Source organism: Bubalus kerabau, chromosome 6, assembly GCF_029407905.1.
Source record: "Bubalus kerabau isolate K-KA32 ecotype Philippines breed swamp buffalo chromosome 6, PCC_UOA_SB_1v2, whole genome shotgun sequence".
Classification (NCBI taxonomy): domain Eukaryota; kingdom Metazoa; phylum Chordata; class Mammalia; order Artiodactyla; family Bovidae; genus Bubalus; species Bubalus kerabau.
In genome coordinates this window covers 75435031-75459572 of record NC_073629.1, presented here as the reverse complement: position 1 = coordinate 75459572, position 24542 = coordinate 75435031, and the positions used below count along the sequence as shown (strand labels likewise).

The window sequence follows — 24542 nt, the reverse complement described above, 5'->3', positions numbered from 1 at the left end:
AAATTAGAGAGAAAAAGATGATTTACAAAATTTGAAAATTTGTCCAAATTTATAATTAAAGTATTGATTGGACAAAAATTTACATAGCTCAGTTTGTCAATTCTTGATTTCATTAAGACTGTGTCCTGAGAATTCTGAATCAGTCAGGAGCTTTAAGTATTTGATCAATGGGCCTAATTCTAATACCAAAGTGCAATCAACTGGTAATGCAAACAACTCTTTAGTAATAGATTTAACAGAGTGAACAATGTAAACTAATCCCTTATCTACTTCAAATTGCAATCAGCAATACTTTCCACAGTCAGAGCCCTTTAGGTCATGCCTATAAATACTATATTATTTGACATCACAAGTATTCTATGTATTTGATTAACACAAATATTTCATATATAGAATAATTGAAGAATAATTGAAAAATTACAAGAAAAAGAGGAAACAAATGCAAAGAGATTCTGTATATTTAGAAATTTAGAGTTTTCTACTATATAAGTATTAAGGAAGACCATTTCTACTTTTAGTTTAGAATTTTAATTTGCACAATGTGTAACTTTTCAAGATCTTACAATAAAACACAGAAGTAAAGGGAATCTCATTTACCACTGAAATGAACTGGGAAAAAATTTAGAAGGTTAACAAGAAGGTAGAAATATTCTAGAGGTCATACAACTACTACTGTTGTTGCTGTTTGGTTGCTAAGTCATGTCCTACTCTGTTTGTGACCCCATGGACTGTAGCTCACCAGGCTTCTCTGTCCATGGGATTTTCCAAGCAAGAATACTAGAGTGGGTTACCATTTCTTTCTCCAGGGGATCTTCCCAACCCAGAGACTGAATGCACATCTCCTGCATCTGTCGAATCCACAGGTGGATTCTCTACCACTGACCCACCAGAGAGAAGCCCCAAAACTACTAATAATAGAAAACATTTGTGAGAAAATTATCTCCAACTAGGTGGTTATCTATCACACTGAGTAATTTTCTCTAACCTATATTTTTGCATTCAGAAGTGAAGCCTAATATATTAATATGCCATACTTTGTACAACTCAACATGTGTCCTTTTTTCTTTTCTCTGTATTTTTCTCCATTATTGTCTTTATTAATCCATGCTGAATACCAACTGATGGTCTATATCTTCTCCTAGAGTCTTATACATACTGATATCAAACATAAAAGCATATTTTAGTCACTTAATTAGAAATTTCCAGGTATAGTTATAGACAGCGGCACACACATCGATAGACACACACACACACAAGGATGGGATGAAAAGAAAGAAAGTCAGCAGCACTGCAGCAGGGATTCATCCTCACTGCTCCATTTGATACTGAACTAAAATGTGATTTTAAACTGTTTTGCCAGTGTAATTGTCCGTGGAAAATAGAAATAGTTCCACATTTAGCAAGAGCATACATGCTAATATACTTGTTTTAACTGCATAAGGAAAAAATTTTTTGTCTCTGTGTGAAGACTAAATCTTCAAACAGATATAATTAGCTTATTGTAATTTAACTATTGTGTGAGTGGAGCAAGAGCAGTTACATTTTAATAAACTAAAACCACACCTAGTAACAACATACATGGGCAGTCAGAAGCCCAGGTAATAGAAATATACTTCACAAACCAAGCTTTAAAGCCTAAAAAAATAAGTGACTATCTGACCCTGAAATAACTATTATCACCCTCAAAAACCTGTGACACTTCTGATCCTGTCACTTAAACATAGGACATATTTAAATTAAACTTCCTATTACCTCTGTAGAGCCTTAAACAGTTTCCTTTATTTTTGCTGTCAATCATAGTGTTCTTTATCTTGCCTTGTGTGGTTAATGTATTTTGAAACCAAATAGGTTGTTTTTATGATAAAGTCATGCTAGCTATTGTGCCAGCATAGCATTTGGGCAGTTTTATGTTAAAAAAGAAAAAAGCAATATGAAGCAAATACTTTGCATGTGCTATTTTAATTTTGCTTAAGTATGAATCTAATAAAGTGTCAGTATTTCCTAATATTTTAAATAATTGTCTTATCACATAACTTCAAATGACATCTGATTAAAATATTTCCTAAATGCTTACTTGTAGATTACTCCTAAAATTTTATTAATAAAGACCAATTTTGTTTCTTAGGAAAACATGAGGGAAAGGGCAAAAATCAGGAAAAATACAAATTATTATTAAAAAAGGGAAGAATAGTATCAATAAATACCTGAGATCTAAAAAAGTCAATTTTTGAAGTGTACATAATTCCAAGGATATAAAGGAAAGCTTATTAAAACTGAGATTGACATCAGAAACCATTTCCTTCAGTTCCACAATCCTGAAACAATAATAATTTCAAATATGAATACTTGAATTCACTGTCAAAACTTTAAAACTACAAGCTGACCATAGAGGAAAAAAGCTTATATTATTTTTGCTAATTAAGATTTTCTGTAACTTTTACTTTTCTCACAAAAAAATCCCAGTCAGTTTGGATGTGTAACTGATAAAAATAGATTTTTAAAAACAGCTGTAATATTATCTGTCCAGGAATTTCTACTGGACTTTAAATGTATGTTGAAGTTTAAGAAACCATTCAGTCTGTTTAAACTAATTATGGACTCGCTGCACTTCCCGCCAAAATCTAGGCAATACTTTATTAATTCCTATCTCAGGAAATACTTAAGTAAATTTTACCAAATCCCTCAAATATTAACAATGTAAGGTATTTTACGTATACTTCCTAAGTAAAAAACTATTAAAAATAATTATTATTGCAACTAAGATGCAAGTACAACTGAGAATGAGTCACAGCTTAATAGAAATAGCATCATGAACAGTTCTTACCTTTTGGGAATTTCACACAGCTGATTCTTACTGAAGTTAATCGAAGTGATAATGTTACTTTTTACCGCATCAAACACTTCATCAGGAATCAAAGCTGTCTGTTTATCACTAAATGAAAAATGGTTTAAAGATGCATCATTCTGGGACTTCGCTCGTGGTCCAGTGCCTAAGACTCCACGCTCCCAGTGCAGTGGGCCCTGGTCAGGGAACTAGATCCTGCATGCCCCAGCTACGACTGAAGATCCAGAGAGCCTAAACTAAAACCTGGTGCAACCAAACAAACCATTTTTTTTAAAGTGCATCATTCTAAGCAATCTGGAAAGACATGATCACTGCTGTTCATTTTAAAGGCCTTTAAAGATTTCATAAGGAGATTTTTCAAGGTAGTTTATTATGAAGCTCTGTAAAGAATACCACAAAAACCTACCAACTCACAAAATGTTAGGAATTCAGACACCCTATTGTGTCATAACACCTTGTGTCACACCTTTGGTGTGACATAAACTCACAGTCATAAACTCAATATGAACAAAAACAGATACTTTTAAAGTCTAAGATGTCCAAGAGTCATAACACTGAAGGAACAGTATTTGGGATTCTTGTACCGCAGAGAACAGCTAAATCTTTAATTTTAAAAACTATCTCGCCTCCTGTCTTAAAAATCTCTTAATAGAGTTTAGCTGTCAACTTTCTTTGGATACAGAGTTAACTGCAGAAAACAATCAATGTTTAAAAGTTCAACACGATACTAAACTAGTTTTCTCATAACCTAAACAGTTTCTCCCTCACTTAGCATGACAAAGTACACAGGGTTATGGCCTTGGACTAAACTATTTCTGGTTCTTTCATTAATATACTTTGTTCATTTACCTTCCTTAAACCTCAGTTCTATGAAGTTAGAATCTAAAGGCATTTTCTTTTCATTACATTTCATTACATTTCTTTTCCATTAAAATTTTCAGTTATATTTTCAATAAAATATAATTTTAGTAAGAAAGTACAGTAGAACTCTGACATTTGCAAATTTAACAATTTGATATTATAATTGGGCATTAGGCTTATGTTCTTCTTTTACAATTTTTAATTCCTAACCTCATCCACTAAAAAGAATCTTCAGAGGAATTCCAAAAATGAACGACTATATGAACAAGAAAAAAATATTACATATAATGTGTGATACTGGAGAACTGTATGAGAAAAGCACTATAATACAGAGAGATAAAAAGCCTAAATTTCACCGTCATTATGCTTCCACTTTTGCTTTTGGGTTCCATTTTCTGCTGTGCAGATGGAGCACTTTTACCTTTTTGATCAGAATTGCTCAAGTCACAGAGAACTGATTTATCCAAATTAAAGTTTGAAGAGTTATGCTATTTTAAAAACTTCAGTTGAAGGCATTTATGCCTTAAGATTGGGAAATAATTTATACTTTAAATAGAATACTTCTGTCCAATTCAAGTCTCCAAGGAAAACAAATTACAATAAATTTAGAATCAAAACAATCTAAGATGCATAGCCTTAAGTGCTACCTTTATTATGCTTTTGTGATATTGCTGCCTTTAAAGAACGGGAATGATTAACCCCACCAAAAAAAAAGTTTTCAATACTACTTTATAGATTGCTTAAAACAATTAAAAGAAAGAGCATATATAAAGTAGCATAGTGTTCAGCATAGAAGAGAAACTCAATAAACTCAATAAATCATATCCATGCAGAGTAGAGGGAGTGGAAACCAGAGATAAAAGGAATTCTAAGCTAAGAAATTCCAAGACAGGAATCAAGTCTGTCTGAACATTTGGTATATTACAAAACCTAACATAGAATTCGATACCTAGTAGGTTCCAAAAATATCTACTGAATAAATGGGTATGCTGCTGCTGCTGCTAAGTCGCTTCAGTCGTGTCCGACTCTGTGCGACCCCATAGACGGCAGCCCACCAGGCTCCCCCGTCCCTGGGATTCTCCAGGCAAGAACACGGGAGTGGGTTGCCATTTCCTTCTCCAGAATAAATGGGTATATTATGTGTAAAATAAAACATGCTAAATTACTACACTAATATGCTATGAAAAGGACACAACTACAACGATGGATGAGTACAATCTTGTATTACAGTGTCAAAGAAGGAAGGCTTAGAGTAGTGATTTCTATGTGAATGAAACACAGCAAATATGAAATGGAGACTGTATCCTGACTGCTGAGGAGGTAGTACCCACTGATACTACACATTAAAGAAAAGAGGCCAGGAACTGATGATGATTCTGTGGATAACTGAATAAACCTTGTCACTATCTAACTTGAGAATGTACTCTTTTCAATACAATACCAACATGAACTAATCACTGAAAGACTTCTGACTGTACTGGCTGTTTTTATCATTGTTGCCTTAGACAGTACTGAAGAATACTTGACAATCACTTCCAATTTCTGCATAGGTATCTTCTTTCTCCAGTCAAACACATGCCCATAATATACAAACATCATTAGGCTTCTGCCTCGGTTTACATACCAACATTGTAACTATTACAGGTTTAATATATGTGCCACTCCGGGAGAAATATCAATAACCTCAGATATGCAGATGACACCACCCTTACGGCAGAAAGTGAAGAGGAACTAAAAAGCCTCTTGATGAAAGTGAAAGTGGAGAGTGAAAAAGTTGGCTTAAAGCTCAACATTCAGAAAACTAAGATCATGGAATCCGGTCCCATCACTTCATGGGAAATAGATGGGGAAACAGTGGAAACAGTGTCAGACTTTATTTTTTGGGGCTCCAAAATCACTGCAAATGGTGACTGCAGCCATGAAATTAAAAGACGCTTACTCCTTGGAAGGAAAGTTATGACCAACCTAGACAGCATATTCAAAAGCAGAGACGTTACTTTGCTAACAAAGGTTCGTCTAGTCAAGGCTATGGTTTTTCCAGTGGTCATGTATGGATGTGAGAGTTGGACTGTGAAGAAGGCTGAGCGCCGAGGAATTGATGCTTTTGAACTGTGGTGCTGGAGAAGACTCTTGAGAGTCCCCTGGACTGCAAGGAGATCCAACCAGTCCATTCTGAAGGAGATCAGCCCTGGGATTTCTTTGGAAGGAATGATGCTAAAGCTGAAACTCCAGTACTTTGGCCACCTCATGCGAAGAGCTGACTCACTGGAAAAGACTCTGATGCTGGGAGGGATTGGGGGCAAGAGGAGAAGGGGACGACAGAGCATGAGATGGCTGGATGGCATCACTGACTCAATGGACGTGAGTCTCAGTGAACTCCGGGAGTTGGTGATGGACAGGGAGGCCTGCCGTGCTGCGATTCATGGGTCGCAAAGAGTCGGACACAACTGAGCAACTGATCTGATCTGATCTGAGAGCACGTTATTATAACATATTATTTGACTTGAATTCGGATATATAAACAGTACAACCTCTCAAGCTTTGTCTGCTTGAGGTATTCAGTAAATAAATGGTACTTACACTTCTTAGTTACCAATATATGACCTCCCTCCAATATAAAATTCTCTCTGGATGCTGGCTACTGAGTCAGAAAATTTTATTACGAAACAATACTGTGTCTCGTATTTTACAATTATAAAATATTATAAAAAATTTACTATTAACCATATATCAACCTCCTTAAGCATAATAAACAAATCACCTAAGGAATGGACTTAAATTCATTGTATATGCTTCTACCTCATCACTTTTTTTGCAATTGCTATTATTCTAAGTACTAATGCACTCTGATGAATTCTTCTTCACCAACTGTCCTTTTTTCTGAAGAATTATTTCTGAAAGTTACCTATGTGTTTTACAACATTTAAGAAAATGAATTACATACCTATAGTCTAACATTTTTAATGTGATGATGGTGTGCACATTGACTCTAGATTCACTTGGCAGTGTCATGGCAGTCTCAGTAACAGAATCATTTTGGCTAGGTCCATCATCTGGCAAAAGAAAAGTTATATAAAACTAATATTTATACTACAAAGTCATTTAAAAATTCCTGAAAATACTTTAAAATAGTACACATGATTTTTAGATACTATTGGTAAAAATGTCTTTCCATATGCTTTATTTCCAATAACTCAAATCTAGGTATAGTTTGATCTTTATGTAATAGAAAAAAGATAACAAGTTCAAAATCTTTTAATAAATCTTACCATAAGAAAATTTAGGAGTAGGAAAGGATAAAGAGTAACTACAATGTCTCAGAAGAAACAATGACAAGCAAAAATAGTATTCCTTCCAACGAAGGAATTTGTTAACAAAGGAAAAGTACTATTTTCCAAAAATGTCTACCAAACAGGCATCTGCCTATCTTTTCAGTTTAGGACACAATGAAGCTGATTATCCCCAATCATTTAAAATCTGGCAATTTGCATAGCCTAGTAAGCTTTTGGTACATTAGTTATATTCACTAAGATTTTTCCTAGCAAATGTAAGACTGTATTTTCACTAGGTATTTCCTAACACGCATACCTACTCACATTTACATACAACCAACTCCTTCACCAACTTCTAGAGACTGTTTAATGTTTAACACATAATGTTTAATGTTTTACAGCATAAAAAGCAAAACAAACAAAAATCATCCACAATTAAAAGAAATGGCTTTGTGATTTTTTTGGAGAAAGAGACTTCAGCCATTTAGACATAAATAAAATAAGACAATTTTTAGCAATGTGGAAATGATGGAATAGTCCTAATAGTCACATTAAGAACAGAGGCTTGCCAAAAGAACATTAAAAGAAAAATTAGCAGTATCCCTGATCTTTCCTCAACCCAGCAGGCATTTAATGAAACTTGTTGAATGATACTAAGTATACTTCTCTTGCCTTAAGCTCCTCAGACATTCATTAGTCAATCATTATTAAACTATTTTTCCACACAAATACATCCATATAAATACTTTATTTACAGAAGTAACATAATAAATGACAGACTATCGAATAGAGATAAAAGACACAGAGGACAACACTGATTTCAAGTGAAATGCTTTGCTATTTAGAAGTTCCCTAGCAGTTTGGTTATGCCACTTCAAAGAATATGTAATATATACTGCCAAATTACATCTGCAGAGACAATATTAAACCAGCAACAAAACCCAGCGTTATTTTTAAATGTACATTTATATTAGCATGACTATTAAAATAGAATATTCTCAATACTTTCCAAAGCGCTACTTTTAATAATCAGCATCAAAGAGAATGTAAAGAGAAAGGCAATTGCCTCTTGTGGGGGGGACACTATTGTGAGAAACAGATTTACTTTGCACTATATTTTCTTGTACATTTACATTTGTTGCCTTTTTGATTAAAAAAACCAAGATGGTAATATTCCATAAATGGATCCAGATTCAATGCAATCCCTATCAGAATGATAACTTACTTCTTGTAGAAATTAACAAGCAGATTCTAAAATGTTTATGATATTGCAAAAAAACCCCAGAACAGTCAAAACAAACTATTTTGAAAGAAGAATAAAGCAGGAGGACTTACACACCTTCCAATTTCAAAATTTATTACAAAGCAGTGGTAACCAGTATACTGTAGCACTGGCCCCGGACAGGAATAAAGATCAATGGAAGAAACTTGTGAGTCTAAAATGAACCCTACACTCATGGTTAACTGATACTCAACAAAAACAATGCCAAGACTATTCAGTGAGAAAAGCTGACTTTTCAACAAATGGTACACAGAAACTGCATAATCACATGCAAAAGAATGAAAGTGAACCCTTATCTCACAGCGTTTATAAAAATTAATTCACAGTGGATCAAAGACATGAATGTAAGAGCATAAGTATAAACCTCTTAGAAGAAAAAAAAGTAGAAAATCTTCATAAAACAGGATTTTGCAAAGAAATTTTAGATATGAAACAAAAAGCATTAGCAAAAAAAGAAAATGACTATTGAAATTAAAAAAAAACTTGTGTTTCAAAGGACGCTATCGAGAAAATGAAAAGACAACACACAGATGCCTAGAAAACATTTCCAAATTGTGTATCTGACAAGAGACTTATACCTAGAATACATAAAGAATCAACAATTAAAAAATTGAAAATTGGGCAAAAGAACTCAAGATATTTCACCAAAGGTGTACAAATGGCTAATAAGCACACGACGCTCAACATCATTATTCAAATCTGTTAATATACTTCCCAGTCAACAGAATCCTTATTTTATACAGTAATAGTCAAGTTTTGTTCTTTTACAAAGGTAAAGCATAGGTGCTGCCAGAATCTTTATTATAATTTCTAACTGGTACCCTATAACACAACTCAGAGATTAAGGACAGAACAGTATTACTGTGAATTTAAGAGTGTTTTCATAATTTCAGCATATTATGGTCTCATGGAGTCAGATCAGAGCCACATCCACCAGGGGCCATTTCCTCTAAATATTTGTACTAGAACTATATGCAAATTTATATACAATTAACACTTCACCACTTTTCACGTTATCTTTTAAAATATGGGAGAAAATAGAAGAGTACCTTTAATCTTGCTTCGTAGGTATTTTAAGACTTCTTGGGTTCCTTTCTGAAAAGAGGGGATAAAAACGTATTCACCAGACATACACTGCAGTTTTATATTAATAGATCATGTGTATGTTTCAATATCAAGTTTAAAAACAAGAGGTGAATTCTAAATATGCTTACATTTATAATTTCTCTTCGAATGGTTCTCAAAGGATTTCCTTCAAGTGCCAGGAATTTCAAATGAAGTCTTCCCAATGAACAGGGCAGACTATAAAAGATTAAATAGATTTCAAGGAAAACATCAGGGATAAGTATAATTCAACCAAGTAGTTGATTATAAAACAAGCAACATATGACAAGCTTTACATCATAAAATAGTGTCAAAGAAAACCCAAGTTAATTCAGGCCTAAAATATTTCCTTTCAAGATAAATGCCAAACATGTTTAAAAAAAATAAGAATTGTTTCAATACTGTCATATTAGGATTATTAGAAAAAGAATGTGAGCTATAAAATATTTCCTAAATTGTAGATAGTACCACTCTTATGGCAGAAAGCAAAGAAGAACTAAAGAGCCTCTTGATGAAAATGAAAGATGAGAGTGAAAAAGCTGGCTTAAAATTCAACACTCAGAAAACTAAGATCATGGCATCTGGTTCCATCACTTCATGGCAAATAGATGGAGAAACAATGAAAACAGTGACAGACTTCATTTTTCGGGGCTATAAAATCACTGCACATGGTGACTGTAGCTATGAAATTAAAAGACGCTTTGCTCCTTGGAAGGAAAGTTATGACCAACCTAGACAGCATTTTAAAAAGCAGAGATATTACTTTGCCAACAAAGGTCTGTCTAGTCAAAGCTATGGTTTTTCCAGTTGTCATGTATGGATGTGAGATTTGGACTATAAAGAAAGCTGAAAGCTGAAGAATTGATGCTTTTGAACTGTGGTGTTGGAGAAGACTCTGAAGAGTCCCTTGGACAGCAAGGAGATCCAACCAGTCCATCCTAAAGGATATCAGTCCTGAGTGTTCATTGGAAGGACTGATGCTGAAGCTGAAACTCCAATACTTTGGCCACCTGATGTGAAGAACTGACTCATTAGAAAAGACCCTGATGCTGGGAAAGATTGAAGGCAGGAGGAGAAGGGGATGACAGAGGATGAGATGGTTGGATGGCATCACCGCCTCTATGGACATGAGTTTGAGTAAACTCTAGGAGTTGGTGATGGACAGGAAGGCCTGGCATGCTGCAGTCTGTGGGGTCGCAAAGAGTTGGACACAACTGAGCGACTGAACTGAACTGAGACAGTGCTAAAAAGTAAATGTTAGCAAATAAAAAAATTCCTAAATGAAAAAATCATAAAGAGTAATTTTTAATCATATACTTCAGATTTTCATTCAAAAAGGAAAGTCATTTTTTTTTTTTTTGGTACACAAGATAAAACCTGTTGATATACATAAACATTAAATCTCAAAATTTATTAAGCATCTATAATATACTAGGAATTGTTGTAGGGATATCAAGGTCCTTTCCCTTAAAAACTTTTCAGATGAACAAAAGAAAAGGACACATATATGGCTAACCAAAATACAGGAATTATCATATGTTGCTGGTGAGCATGTAAAATAGCACAGCCACTTTGGTAAGTGGGAGGTTTTTCAAACACACATTTACCATACAACTAAGCAATCCCACTCCTACATATTTCCTCAGGAAAAATGAAAATTATGTCCAATAGAGACTTACATGAATGTTCACAACAGTCAGAAAATTGAGAGCAATCCAAACATCCATCAACTAACTACTGAAGAGATGAAAAGATTGTGGCATATCTGTATAATGGAATACCACTCGGCAATAAAAATGAATAAATTACTAAGACAAAAACCACACGAATCAATCACAGAAGCGTTATACTACATGAAAGAAAGCACAAAAACTACATGCTGTGACTTCATTCATATGATACTTAAAAAAAGAAAAGTCCAGTGACAGAGCTCATCAGTGGTTGCTAGGGGTTGGGTGTATGAAAAGTGGATTGACTGCAAAGGGTATGAAGAGACTTTAGGAAAACAGAAACGTTCACTACGGTGACAGTGAATTACACCAATACATACCGTTGTCAAAACTCATTAAACTGTCTATTTTTTATATATATATATAATTAGATACATGCTAAACAAGTAAAGCTGCTTTCAGACTAGGGAAGTAGAAATTAGAAAAAGGACTAAAGGGAGAAGGAAGTAGCAAAGCCTGGATTTGGACCTAAAAGAACAGAATTCCATTAGGGAGTCAAGCAGGAAAAGGGCATTCTAAGGTAAAGAAAATGAAGAAAGAAAAAGTCAGCATATTTACAGTTCAATGTAGTCATAAGATACTTGTGGGACTGAAAGATGAAAAAGAGAGAATGATGAAGTCTGACTGTGAGATGTACTTGACTATTATGCTAAAAATCCTGCACTTTATCTTGCAAGACAGTGATTCCTAATTGTTGGTTAGAAAACCAGATGTATCAAAATCTCTCAGGAACTTTAAAAAACAAAACCAAAGCAATTCTAAGGTCCCACTGCTAAAGATTCTGATTCACTACTGTCTCTGTATCTGCATTTTCTTCTTAAAGCTTTTCTTGTGGTTCTAATACATAGCCATATTTAGGAAAAAGTGCTCTAACAATGGAGAACCATCAGTTTTTTAGTTGAAGAAAAAGCCGGTAACTTGTATTTTATAAAAACTACTCTGGTAGCATTGTAAGGAATCAGTGTTGTTAAAGGAGATTCTGGAGGGGTACAAAATGAAAAGAATGGTCTTAATGTCTAGGACGAAGAAGGCAATGGCACCCCACTCCAGTTCTCTTGCCTGGAAAATCCCATGGACGGAGGAGCCTGGAAGGCTGCAGTCCATGGGGTCGCTGAGGGTTGGACACGACTGAGCGACTTCACTTTCACTTTTCATTTTCATGCATTGGAGAAGGACATTGCAACCCACTCCAGTGTTCTTGCCTGGAGAATCCCAGGGACGGCAGAGCCTGGTGGGCTGCCGTCTATGGGGTCGCACAGAGCCGAACATGACTGAAGTGACTTAGTAGTAGTAGTAGTAATGTCTAGGAAGTATGAGGTTAGATGAAAGTAAAGAAAATATTTACTAGCTTCATTATGTTCTAGGCCCTGTGATATATACACACTTTATATCCAGAGCTCTGGAGAAAGAGAAATATACATATCAGAAATATTTGTACTGATTACTTAAATAGTATTTATCATCATTTTTGTTTTAAATATTTCCTTTCTACTGTTTTTACCTATTACTAGTAGCCATAATAAAACTGCTATGGGGAGAAAGGTAACTCCCTGGTGACTCAGATGGTAAAGAATCTGCCTACAATGCAAAAGACACAGAAAATGTGGGTTCGATCCCTCGGTCAGGAAGATCCCCTGGAGAAGGAAATGGCAACCCACTCCAGTATTCCTTGCCTGAAAAATTCCATGGACAGAGGAGACTGGTGGGCTACAGTCCATAAGGTTACAGAGTCAGACACAACTGAGTGACTAACATGAGGAAAAGCGTACATGTCAATATTTATGAGGCAAGCAATTCTTTCATTCATTAGTTATAAGTACTTTTAGGAATATCCGTTCACTTATTAATTATGTCATAAATAAAAGTGATTGAAAAGAATGGTCACTGTCCAAGTATTCAAATTGATGGTCAAGATGTACCATATGCCATATGTACATTGTGAAAACAATTCTGACTTTGTAAAGTAGTTACTGAAATATAAACCAAGAAGAAAGTCTACCTTGCTTAACCTTTTCCCTGTTCATAACAAAACAGGTTTCTGACATCCAAATACAAAACTGCAGACACCTAACCGGTTTACAACCCTAAGTAAGTCTGAGTTTTATTTTTTATGTATCTGTAAAGTAATTCCATCTCTAAATATTATGGTTTTATAAGCTTTTATGAGTCTTTGCTCACTATCCTCTTCCTCTGCCTCTCCAACACAATCAATTGCTAAATACTCAACCTAACTCATCACACCTCTCACATCTTTCCTTGTCTTTCCATTCTCATTGTCACTACAGTTTAGGTCCTTATTACATGAGAGGAATCTAAAAAGCTGTCAACACAGTAAACTGGACATACCAAGTGTGCCTTTTCAAGTTAATTATTACTACATTAATCTAATAGAACTTATTTAGAATTCCCATCTATAAACCCACTCCTATCCAAAGCATTCAACCCACTATCATCATCAACTTACAAGGTTACAATCAAGTTAATTTTGCTTTTAATCTCTCCATCTCTTAACCAATGAAAACTGACTCTTCATAGGGATTTCAAGGACCTCTTTCACATGGCTTCAGTTTATCTTTCAAGACCTAAATATCTCACTACATGTACCCTACTAAACCTGATTCCTCACTGTCCTCTGAACATATACCTATAATTTATTTTCTAAACTTTCAGAGCTTTGTTTGTAGTTTTCTCCTGCCAAGTGAGTCATTCTGACCACCGTATATATGAACTTGAAAACTGTGGTCATCCTTGAAAGATGGATGTCTCAACTAGAGTAAGGCATGCCCCACTGAGTACATTTTTAAATTCTGTGCTCTAGGCAATTAACCTGCTTCACTCTGGTCCCAATTCTATAACATCATCTAAAATTTTACTTCTTACACAAAGTCTGCCCTGACTTTTCTCAATAAATTATGATCCCTGTATCGTCTATAAGTCCCCAAAGTATTCCATATCTTTCCCATGGTTTTATAGTCATTTAACAAATTCAACAAATATCTATCAGGCAGCTTCCATGAACCCAGGCACTGACATAGAAGTTAGAGCAGTGAAAAAAAGAGATAAAAACCTACCCATCCTCGAGTTCATGTTCTAGTGGTTTAGAAAGAAACGAAAGAAAAATACCACTAAGTCATGTCCGACTCGTACAATCCCATGTACTGTAGCCCGTCCAGGCTCTTCTGTCCATGGATTCTCCACACAAGAATACTGGAGTGGGTTGCCATTACATTCTCCAGGCAGATATCCCGAGCCAGGAATTGAACCCAGGTCTCCTGCATTGCAGGCAGATGCTTTACCAACTGAGCTCCGCAGGAGTCACTTGTAAATACAACTGATTCCATTAGTGTATTAAGCTTGCTGCCAAGAACAAAATCTAATTACCCTTTGTAGGTCTGCACATGACACCTGCTAAATAAACATTTATTGAATTCAACTTATAAAAAAGATCTCTGCATGTTTTAACCTATGAATTATAATCAAATACAGACATGATTTCATATCATTCCTTCTTAAACTTACCTACTAATATCATTGTTGCTTAGATCAAGTCTTTCCAAAGACTGCAGGAGTGTAATTTCATCTGGAACAGATTTTAACTTGTTATCTCGCAGGTCTAGCACAAGGATAGAATTCAGATGCTTAAGATGTTCTGCCCCTAACATTTCAATCTGGTTTTCTCCTACATGTAATTCCTACAAAACCAAAGATCAATCATGTGTATTTTTGTATTCAATTTTATGCTAGATAATGAAAGAAAAACTGAAATCTTAATTTCAAATAACTGAAAAACACATGGAAAAAAACATAATTTTCTAATGACTAAGTTGCTTAAATTTTTAATTATATCTAAGCTATTTTACAGTTACAGAAAAATAACATAAAAGAAAATTTTCAAGAATTTCCTAGTAATTTAAAAATAATTAAAGGCTTAATTCAGCAGAAAGTTCAAAGTTTAAAAAACCAAGGTAGAAAAATGATTTAGTAGTTACATTTATAGAACAAAAATACAAATCCAAGAGCTATACTGATGAAAAACTAAAGTTTTAAAACAAATCAGTATATATTAAAAAGTTATTTATATTATAATAAATGTTTGTTACTCAAAATTTGTATTCATGATTTAAAATAATGTATTGTTATAATACATACTGATTTCCCATTAGCAGAATCTACGATTATCAGATAATTAATCTTATTAAATGATAACTTTTTCAGTTATTTATATCACTGTCACCATTTTGCTTAAAGAAACTCAATGCATGAAAGTATACATAAGGGAAAGCAAACTATGGCAAATTTAAATACAATGTTAATGCATATACTTAATACCAAAAAAAAAGTAATTAATTTTAAACAGATCTTATGATGAGGTAAATATGAATTGGCAACTTAAAGAATTAGACACACATTTTTTCCTGGTATTCCAGGCTTCCTACACTATGGTCCCAACTTACTTTGTTAGCTTCATCATCTATTAAGTTGGTACAAAAGTAATTGAGGTTTTGGATTGTGAATTTTAAATCATTATTTTGCTGTTGTTCAGTCATTTAGTTGTGTCCAACTCATAACCAGGCTTAAACACATCTTTATTAACCAAAATAGGACCATTGCAATCAACACAATTTTGCCAATGAAAAAATAAGTTTATTTCTATAGAATAAAAATCTGTGCTTCAGGATTCGATGATCTCTTGGAAAGCATTTTCTGCATCCTGCTGGTTATGGAAGTGCTTTCCCTGCAAAAAGTTTTCGAGATGCTTGAAGAAGCGGTAGTCGGTTGCCAAGAGGTCAGGTGAATATGGCAAATAAGGGAAAACTTCATAGCCCAATTCATTCAACTTTTGAAGTGTTGGTTATATGACGTGCATTCAGGCGCTGTCATGGGGAACTGGGCCATTTCTGTTGACCAATGCCAACTGCAGATGCTGCAGTTTTCAGTGCATCTCATCGATTTGCTGAGCATACTTCTCAGATGTAATGGTTTTGCCAGGATTCAGAAAACTGTTGTGGATCAGACAGGCAACAGACCACCAGATAGTGACCATGACCTTTTCTGGTGCAAGTTTGGATTTGGAAGTGCCCTGGAGCTTCTTCTCAGTCCAACCACCTAGCTGGTCATTGCTGGTTGTCGTATAAAATACACTTTTGGTCAAAAGTCACAATCTGATCAAGAAATGATTCATTGTTGCATAGAATAAGAGAAGACACTTCAAAAAGATGATTTTTTTGATTTTCAGTCAGCTAATAAGGCACCCACTTACTGAACTTTTTCACCTTTCCAATTTGCTTCAAATGCCAAACAACTGTAGAATGGTCAACAATGAGTTCTTCAACAACTTCTCATGTAGTTTTAAGACGATCAGCTTTAATGATACTCTCAACTGGTTGTCACCTTCTGATGGCTGGCCACTATGCTCTGCATCTTCAAGGCTCTCATCTCTTTTGCAAAACTTCTTGAACCACCACTGCACTGTACGTAGCAGCTCCTGGGCCAAATGCATTGTGATGTTGATGTGGCGAGCTGTTTCTGCTGCTTTCCGACCCATTCTAAACTCAAAAAAATTGCTTGAATTTGCTCTTTGTCTAACATCATTTCTATAGTCTAAAATAATTATAAAATAAACAGCAAGCAATGTCATTAGCAAAAATATAAAGAAATGTACATTAAAATGATATATAACATAACCATTTATTTAAGAATGTATTCCAATACCAACTGGCAAAGTTCAACAATGCAAAACCACAATTACTTTTGCACCAACCTAATACTACTTCTTGAGTTATAAACTACCCTCCAGATGAAATGGGCAAATTCTTATTTTTAAAACCGATTATTTCTTTTTTAAAAAAAATCTGTTATTAACAATACCATTAATATATTCAATCATAATAAAATTCTGAAAGATAAAATTATAAGAAAAAAACACATAACTAATACATATTCTCAATGTAAAATAAGTTTAAGTTTTCATTTTCATGATTAACTTTCAGAAAATGTATCTTTACTAAACAACTAAATAGTACCTTTAATAGTTTACAAGAAGGAAATTCTGGTAGAAAACGTAATTTATTCCTTCTCAAATATAGCAATTCTAGTGATTCCATGCTGGCCAATTCAGGAGGAATAGTTTCCAAGAGATTTGAATTACAATCCAAATGCTTTAATCCTGTAATACATATTTAGTGAAACACAAAGATATTTCAATAGAGAAAAATATTGGTTGACATCTCTCTTACCTCCTGAATATATCATAAAAGGCAAAATGGAAAACAAAAACAGAAGAAAAGTAAAGGTTTTCTTTTTCTTAAGACTTTAATAAGCAATTTCTCCCTAATCCATATTGCAGATTCTCCACTTACTGCTGTTGTTGTTGATTTAGTCACTAAGTTGTGTCCGACTCTTTTATGACCCCATGGACTGACTGTAGCCCACCAGGCTCCTCTGTCCATGGGATTTCCCAGGCAAAAATACTGGAATGGTAGCCATTTCCTTCTCCAGGGGGATCTTCCCAACCCAGGGATTGAACCCACACCTTCTATGCTATTAGGTGGATACACTACCACTGAGCCACCAGGGAAGCCCTCTTCCACTTACAGTTTCCACTATTCTCAACCTTATAGTTTGAATAGGAAATATATATTTTACATGTACCCTGAGCTTATATATTTTAACATAATTCAAGAATGAATTGATATATTTAGACTACTTTCAGTGTTTACAGAAACTAACAGCTTTTCTAAACAAATTTAATAGTACTTCAATTTATAATATAATTTACGTATTATTTGGCTACAGTACTGAGGAAAATGTCATAATCCAATCCACACTAAATCCAGTAAATTCTATAAAGAAGTTTGTTTTACATCTAGAAACTAGTTTTCACAAGTTTCTGCATTTAAGAGCACTGGTTAAGAATATAAGTAGCATGTAGCAGAAAAAGCAAGAGGGATGAAGTAAGAAGATGAAAACCCTGGCTTTACAATTTGCTGTATAATTTCTAAACCCAGGTTCCCGAATCTTTAAAACGTAAATAATACGCATCCCCATTAACTTATAAAGCTATTTGATGGCAAAATAATATATTTTAAAGCATTTTTAATTACAAAGAACCATACAAATGTTAGAAACTAGAATCTTGGTCGTGAATAGAGGAAAAAACAACTAAATGTCCTACTGGTGATAGCTTAAAAGTATCTTTGTAATGGCTAAAGCACATAAAATACCTGAGACTAACTATATATTAGAAAACCTTCTATAAATTTAAAGCATTTTTCTATTGATTTCAACATCTATTCTTATTGCTCAATATTTCTACTCAATTTAAAAAAACAAAACAAAAAACACATGCTTCTGGCATACTCATTCCAGGTATAGTATTTTCTGTTCAGCTCTATTTTCTAATACCTTTATTGAAAAATGGCAAAAACAAGCAGAGTTAACTATTGGTATCACAAGTAAAGGCTCCCCTAAAATGTCAATTCAATTTATGGCATTTAATTTATGCATTCCTGTAATAAATGACAAATAACCATTGTGCTGTGCTCAGTCACTCAATCTTGTCTGACTCTTGGTAGCCTCATTGATTGTAGCCCGCTAGACTCCTCTGTCCATGGAATTTTCCAGGCAAGAATATTGGAGTAGTGTGCCGTTTCCTACTCTGGGGATCTTCCTGATCCAGAGATTAAACGCACATCTCTTGCAACTTCTGCACTGGTAGGCGGATTCTTTACCACTAGCACCAAATCAGAAGCCCAAATAACCATTAATCTATAGTAAAACAGCAGTGATCATTTGCAATGTATAAAAATAGCACTGATTTTTGCACACCTGAAACTAATAACACTGTTAGTCAATTATACAGTATTTTTTTAAATGTCTAACAGCACAATTTTACAAACTCACCTCTAAATAATCTCTAATAAAGTGTTTGAAATCACATCTATGATTTTCTCCAAAAAGGGAGGTTTAAAAAAAATGAAAGAGCTCACATATGATTAGCAAAAAAAGTAGATAAGGTAAATAATCTACAGTTAACACATAGTGATCATCAACTAAGAAATAATAATAGTTTGCCTTTAGGTGAAAAAGAGTTGATTGATTTTGGACTCAAGAATTCTAACATGAACAAGTATACTTATTTAAATTACTGAAATGTACTTTCTATTTTTTTCATCCTACATATTAGTTCTACAATACTTCAAATATACTGATTCAATGGTAAACTCTAATAAAATAGAAACACTAAATTTAACCTGCTTTTAAAAAGGATTAACAATCTGAGCAAAACTAGACTCTCTATTGACTAGACTACCCATGTCCAAGGTAAGGAGCAGTGGCTGCGGGTTGCTGGAGCAGCCATGAAGAGATACCCCATGTCCAAGGTAAGAGAAAACCAACTAAGACAGTAGGCACTGAGAGAGGGCATCAGAGGGCAGACACACTGAAACCACAATCTCAGACAACCAGCCAATCTGATCACATGGACCACAGCCTTGTTTAACTCAATGAAACTAAGCCATGCCCTGTGGGGCCATCCAAGACAGCCGGATCATGGTGGAGAGATCTGACAGAATGTGATCCACTGGAGAAGGGAATGGCAAACCACTTCAGTATTCTTGCCTTGAAAACTCCACAAACAGTATGAAAAGGCAAAAAGACAGGACATTGAAAGATGAACTCCCCAGGTCAGTAGGTGCCCAATATGCTACTGGAGATTAGTGGAGAAATAACTCCAGAAAGAATGAAGGGATGGAGCCAAAGCAAAAACAATACCCAGTTGTGGAAGGGACTGGTGATAGAAGCAAGGTTCAATGCTGTAAAGAGCAATATTGCATAGGAACCTGGAATGTTAGGTCCATGAATCAAGGCAAATTGGAAGTGGTCAAACAGGAGATGGCAAGAGTGAACATCAACATTCTAGGAATCAGCAAACTAAGATGGACTGGAATGGGTGAATTTAACTCAGATGACCATTATATCTACTACTGTGGGCAGGAATCCCTCAGAAGAAATGGAGTAGCCATCATGGTCAACAAAAGAGTTTGAAATGCAGTACTTGGATGCAATCTCAAAAACGACAGAATATTCTCTATTCATTTCCAAGGCAAACCATTCAATATCACAGTAATCCAAGTCTATGCCCCGACCAGTAACGCTGAAGACGCTGAAGTTGAACAGTTCTATGAAGACCTACAAGACCTTCTAGAACTAACACCCAATAGAGATGTCCTTTTCATTTTAGGAAACTGGAATGCAAAAGTAGTAAGTCAAGAAACACCTGGAGTAACAGGCAAATTTGGCCTTGGAGTACAGAATGAAGCAGGGAAAAGGCTAATAGAGTTCTGTGAAGAGAATGCACTGGTCATAGCACAACATTCCAACAACACAAGAGCAGACTCTACACAAAGACATCACCAGATGGTTGACACCAAAATCAAACTGATTATATTCTTTGCATCCAAAGACAGAGAAGCTCTATACAATCAGCAAAAACAAGACCAGGAGTTGACTGTGGTTCAGATCATGAACTCCTTATTGCCAAATTCAGTCTGAAATTGAAGAAAGTGGAAAAAACCACTAGACCATTCAGGTATGACCTAAATAAAATCCCTTATGACTATACAGTGGAAGTGAGAAATAGATTTAAGGGACTAGATCTGATAAAGTGGTTCGTGACATTGTGCAGGAAACAGGAATCAAGACCATCCCCAAGAAAAAGAAATGCAAAAAAGCAAAACGGCTGTCTGAGGAGGGCTTACAAATAGCTGTGAAAAGAAGCAAAGTGAAAAGCAAAGGGGAAAAAGAAAGATATATCCACTTGAACGCAGAGTTCCAAAGAATAGCAAGGAGAGATAAGAAAGCCTTCCTCAGCGATCAATGCAATCAAATAGAGGAAAACAACAGAATGGGAAAGACTAGAGATCTCTTCAAGAAAATTAGAGATACCAAGGGAACATTTTATGCAAAGATGGGCTCAATAAAGGACAGAAATGGTAGGGACCTAACAGAAGCAGACGATATTAAGAAGAGGTGGCAAGAATACACAGAACTGTACAAAAAAGACTGTCACAACCCAAATAATCATGATGGTGTGATCACTGACCTAGACCCAGACATCCTGGAATGTGAAGTCAAGTGGGCCTTAGGAAGCATCACTATGAACAAAGCTAGTGGAGGATGGAATTCCAGTTGAGCTATTTCAAATCCCAGAAGATAATGCTGTGAAAGTGCTTCACTCAATATGTCAGCAAATTTGGGAAACTCAGCAGTGGCCACGGGACTGGAAAAGGTCAGTTTTTATTCCAATCCCAAAGAAAGGCAATGCCAAAGAATGCTCAAACCACCGCACAATTGCACTCATCTCACACGCTAGTAAAGTAATCCTCAAAATTCTCCAAGCCAGGCTTCAGTAGTATGTGAACTGTGAGCTTCCAGATGTTCAAGCTGGTTTTAGAAAAGGCAGAGGAACCAGAGATCAAATTGCCAACATCCGCTGGATCATAGAAAAAGCAAGCGAGTTCCAGAAAAACATCTATTTCTGCTTTATTGACTGTGCCAAAGCCTTTGACTGTGTGGATCACAATAAACTGTGGAAAATTCTGAAAGAGATGGGAATACCAGACCACCTGACCTGCCTCCTGGGAAATCTGTATGCAGGTCGGGAAGCAACAGTTAGAACTAGACATCGAACAACAGACTTGTTCCAAATAGGAAAAGGAGTACGTCAAGGTGGTATATTGTCACCCTGTTTATTTAACTTCTATGCAGAGTACATCATGAGAAATGCTGGGCTGGAGGAAGCACAAACTGGAATCAAGATTGCCAGGAGAAATATCAATAATCTCAGATATGCAGATGACACCACCCTTATGGCAGAAAGTGAAGAACTAAAGAGCCGCTTGATGAAAGTGAAAAAGTTGGCTTAAAGCTCAACATTCAGAAAACTAAGATCTTGGAATCCAGTCCCATCACTTCACCGCAAATAGATGGGGAAACAGTAGAAACAGTGGCTGACTTTATTTTTGGGGGGCTCCAAAATCACTGCAGACGGTGATTGCAGCCATGAAATTAAAAGACGCTTACTCCTTGGAAGGAAAGTTATGACCAACCTAGACAGCATATTAAAAAGCAGAGACATTACTTTGCCAACAAAGGTCCGTCTGGTTTTCCAGTGGTCATATACAGATGTGAGTTGGACTATAAAGAAAGCTGAGCACCAAAGAATTGATGCTTTTGAACTGTGGTGTTGGAGAAGACTCTTCAGAGTTCCTGGACTGTAAGGAGATCCAACCAGTCTATCCTAAAGGAGATCAGTCCTGGGTGTTCATTGGAAGGACTGATGTTGAAGCTGAAACTCCCAACACTTTGGCCACCTGACGCGAAGAGCTGATCATTGGAAAAGACCCTGATGCTGGGAAAGATTGAGGGCAGGAGGAGAAGGGGACGACAGGATGAGATGGTTGGATGGCATCACCGACTCGATGGACATGGGTTTGGGTTGACTCCGAGAGTTGGTAATGGATAGGGAGGCCTGGCGTGCTGTGGTTCATGGGATCACAAAGAGTTGGACACGACTGAACTACTGAACTGACTGAGACTATCCCTTGCTGTTATTACTTACAGACCAAGGAGGATTCAGATATAACATAACCCATCATAGGCGGAATCACCTAGGAGAGGGGCATGACCTCTCAGTGAATACTGAACAAGAGAAAGAAGAGACAGCATGCTCAAAACCTTACTCAATTTCTCAGGTATATAATTTTCCCACAATTTATAATTTTATTTTCATCTTTTTGATGTGTTAAACTACTTTGGTAGTATGGATAGCATAGGATGGGATGGGATGGTTCGATGGCATCACCGACTCAATCGACATGAGTTTGAGCAAGCTCCGGAACTTGGTGATCGACAGGGAAGCCTGGTGTGCTGCAGTCCATGGGGTCACAAAGAGTTGGATACAACTGAGCGACTGAACTGAACTGTTTTGGTGGTAAATCTTAATGAATTAAGATTTTAATTCATTAAGGCTAGACAATAATGCCCTGGAGAAAATCTGACTAGTTGTTATCATTTGCATTTAGCACAATAAAATCTATTGTTTTACTTGTCTGTAGCTACATAAAAATTTATTTTTCTAAATGTAAATTACACAAACTTCAAATTTATTCAATTTTTAAAACAGAGAAGATTTACTTTTCATTCCACTTAGCTCTGCTGGCAAACTCTTCAGTTGATTACTGGAAAGATTGAGACGCATCAAGCTGGACAGAAAAGAAAAACTAGCAGGAACAGTTGTAAGACGATTATTTGAAAGATCCTTTAAAAAGAGAAAGACAAAATGAATGAACAAGTAAATCAAAAAATAAATGAAGGATCCCTAAGGGGGGTGTTCAGAATTTTAAGGGCATTGCAACATTTAAAAAAACTATTTAGAGTAGATACACTTTCTAAGTCTCATTCACTGACAATTTCACAGATCATCATTCATTGACTCAATATTTTCTGTGGACCTACTACATGTCTAATAATGTAACAGAGAGAAATTAAAATGAATTGATTTCAAAAATATTTTACAGAAACATTTGTTAGTACTAAGTCATGCTGTATCTTGCATTATGTTTTTTAAAAATCCATTTATTCATCCAATATTTGCTGAGTATCTATGATACATCAGGCAAAACGTACAATGATACATTTTAACGATATGTTAACAATGTTTAATGATACATCAGTTAAACTGTAATATACAAAGAAAAACATCTTTGCAAAAAAGAAAAATGCTTGAAAGAAAACAAGTAAGGCTGAAAAATATGGCCATTTTCATTTGGGAGGAAAAAATATTCCCTCTTGGTTCTTCTGCTGACCACAGTAAGTCTGCTTTAACTAAGTACAAAGGCTACTGTTTAGTTTTCACTCATTCACCCTGCCTAATTAATCCCTATACCTTACTTTCGCATTATAAGTCTTTGCTTTTTCTCTAAATAGTTATGAGAATTTTTTTGCAACTCCCTTTAAAAGACAATGCTATGTATCAGGTAGTCTTCTTATGACATTCAAATTAAATATAAGTATTTCACCAGCTATCACTAAACTATTAGGTAGGGCAACAGTGAATAAGAAAAAAATGACTTAAAGGAACTGTTCTCTGAAGACTATGATTTAGTCTAACATTAAATAACTATAACTCTAAATAAATCAAGAAAATAGAAAAAGGAAAAATGCTATTATACAGCAGCATATTTTTAAAACATACTGTTATTATTATAATAACAACACATAATCTACAACATACAACATAATACTCTACAACTCAAATACTCTAAGGTCTAAGAATCAACAGATTACTCATAAGTATTTTGTGATATCAGAATTTACTGACACTAAATGCAATGTAGTATTCTGGATTGGATCCTGGAACAAAAAGAAAAGGACATTAGTAAAAACAC

At 35.2% G+C, this 24542-nt stretch overlaps 1 protein-coding gene across 5 annotated transcripts in view; it reads right to left on the bottom strand.

The window, feature by feature from the left end:
- LRRC40 (leucine rich repeat containing 40) overlaps positions 1-24542 on the bottom strand; it is a 40244-nt gene that overhangs the window by 6776 nt on the left and 8926 nt on the right. The window contains exons 2-10 of one of the 5 annotated variants that reach the window (XM_055585494.1): positions 24476-24507; positions 23290-23413; positions 17118-17260; positions 14614-14786; positions 9475-9562; positions 9310-9355; positions 6651-6759; positions 2825-2932; positions 2205-2315 (exon numbers count right to left, since the gene is read on the bottom strand). In XM_055585494.1, the coding sequence (XP_055441469.1) occupies positions 2205-2315; positions 2825-2932; positions 6651-6759; positions 9310-9355; positions 9475-9562; positions 14614-14786; positions 17118-17260; positions 23290-23413; positions 24476-24507 (934 nt within the window). The remainder of the gene's footprint in view (positions 1-2204; positions 2316-2824; positions 2933-6650; positions 6760-9309; positions 9356-9474; positions 9563-14613; positions 14787-17117; positions 17261-23289; positions 23414-24475; positions 24508-24542) is intronic. The other 4 variants (XM_055585490.1, XM_055585491.1, XM_055585493.1 and 1 more) reach the window with 4 other exon arrangements.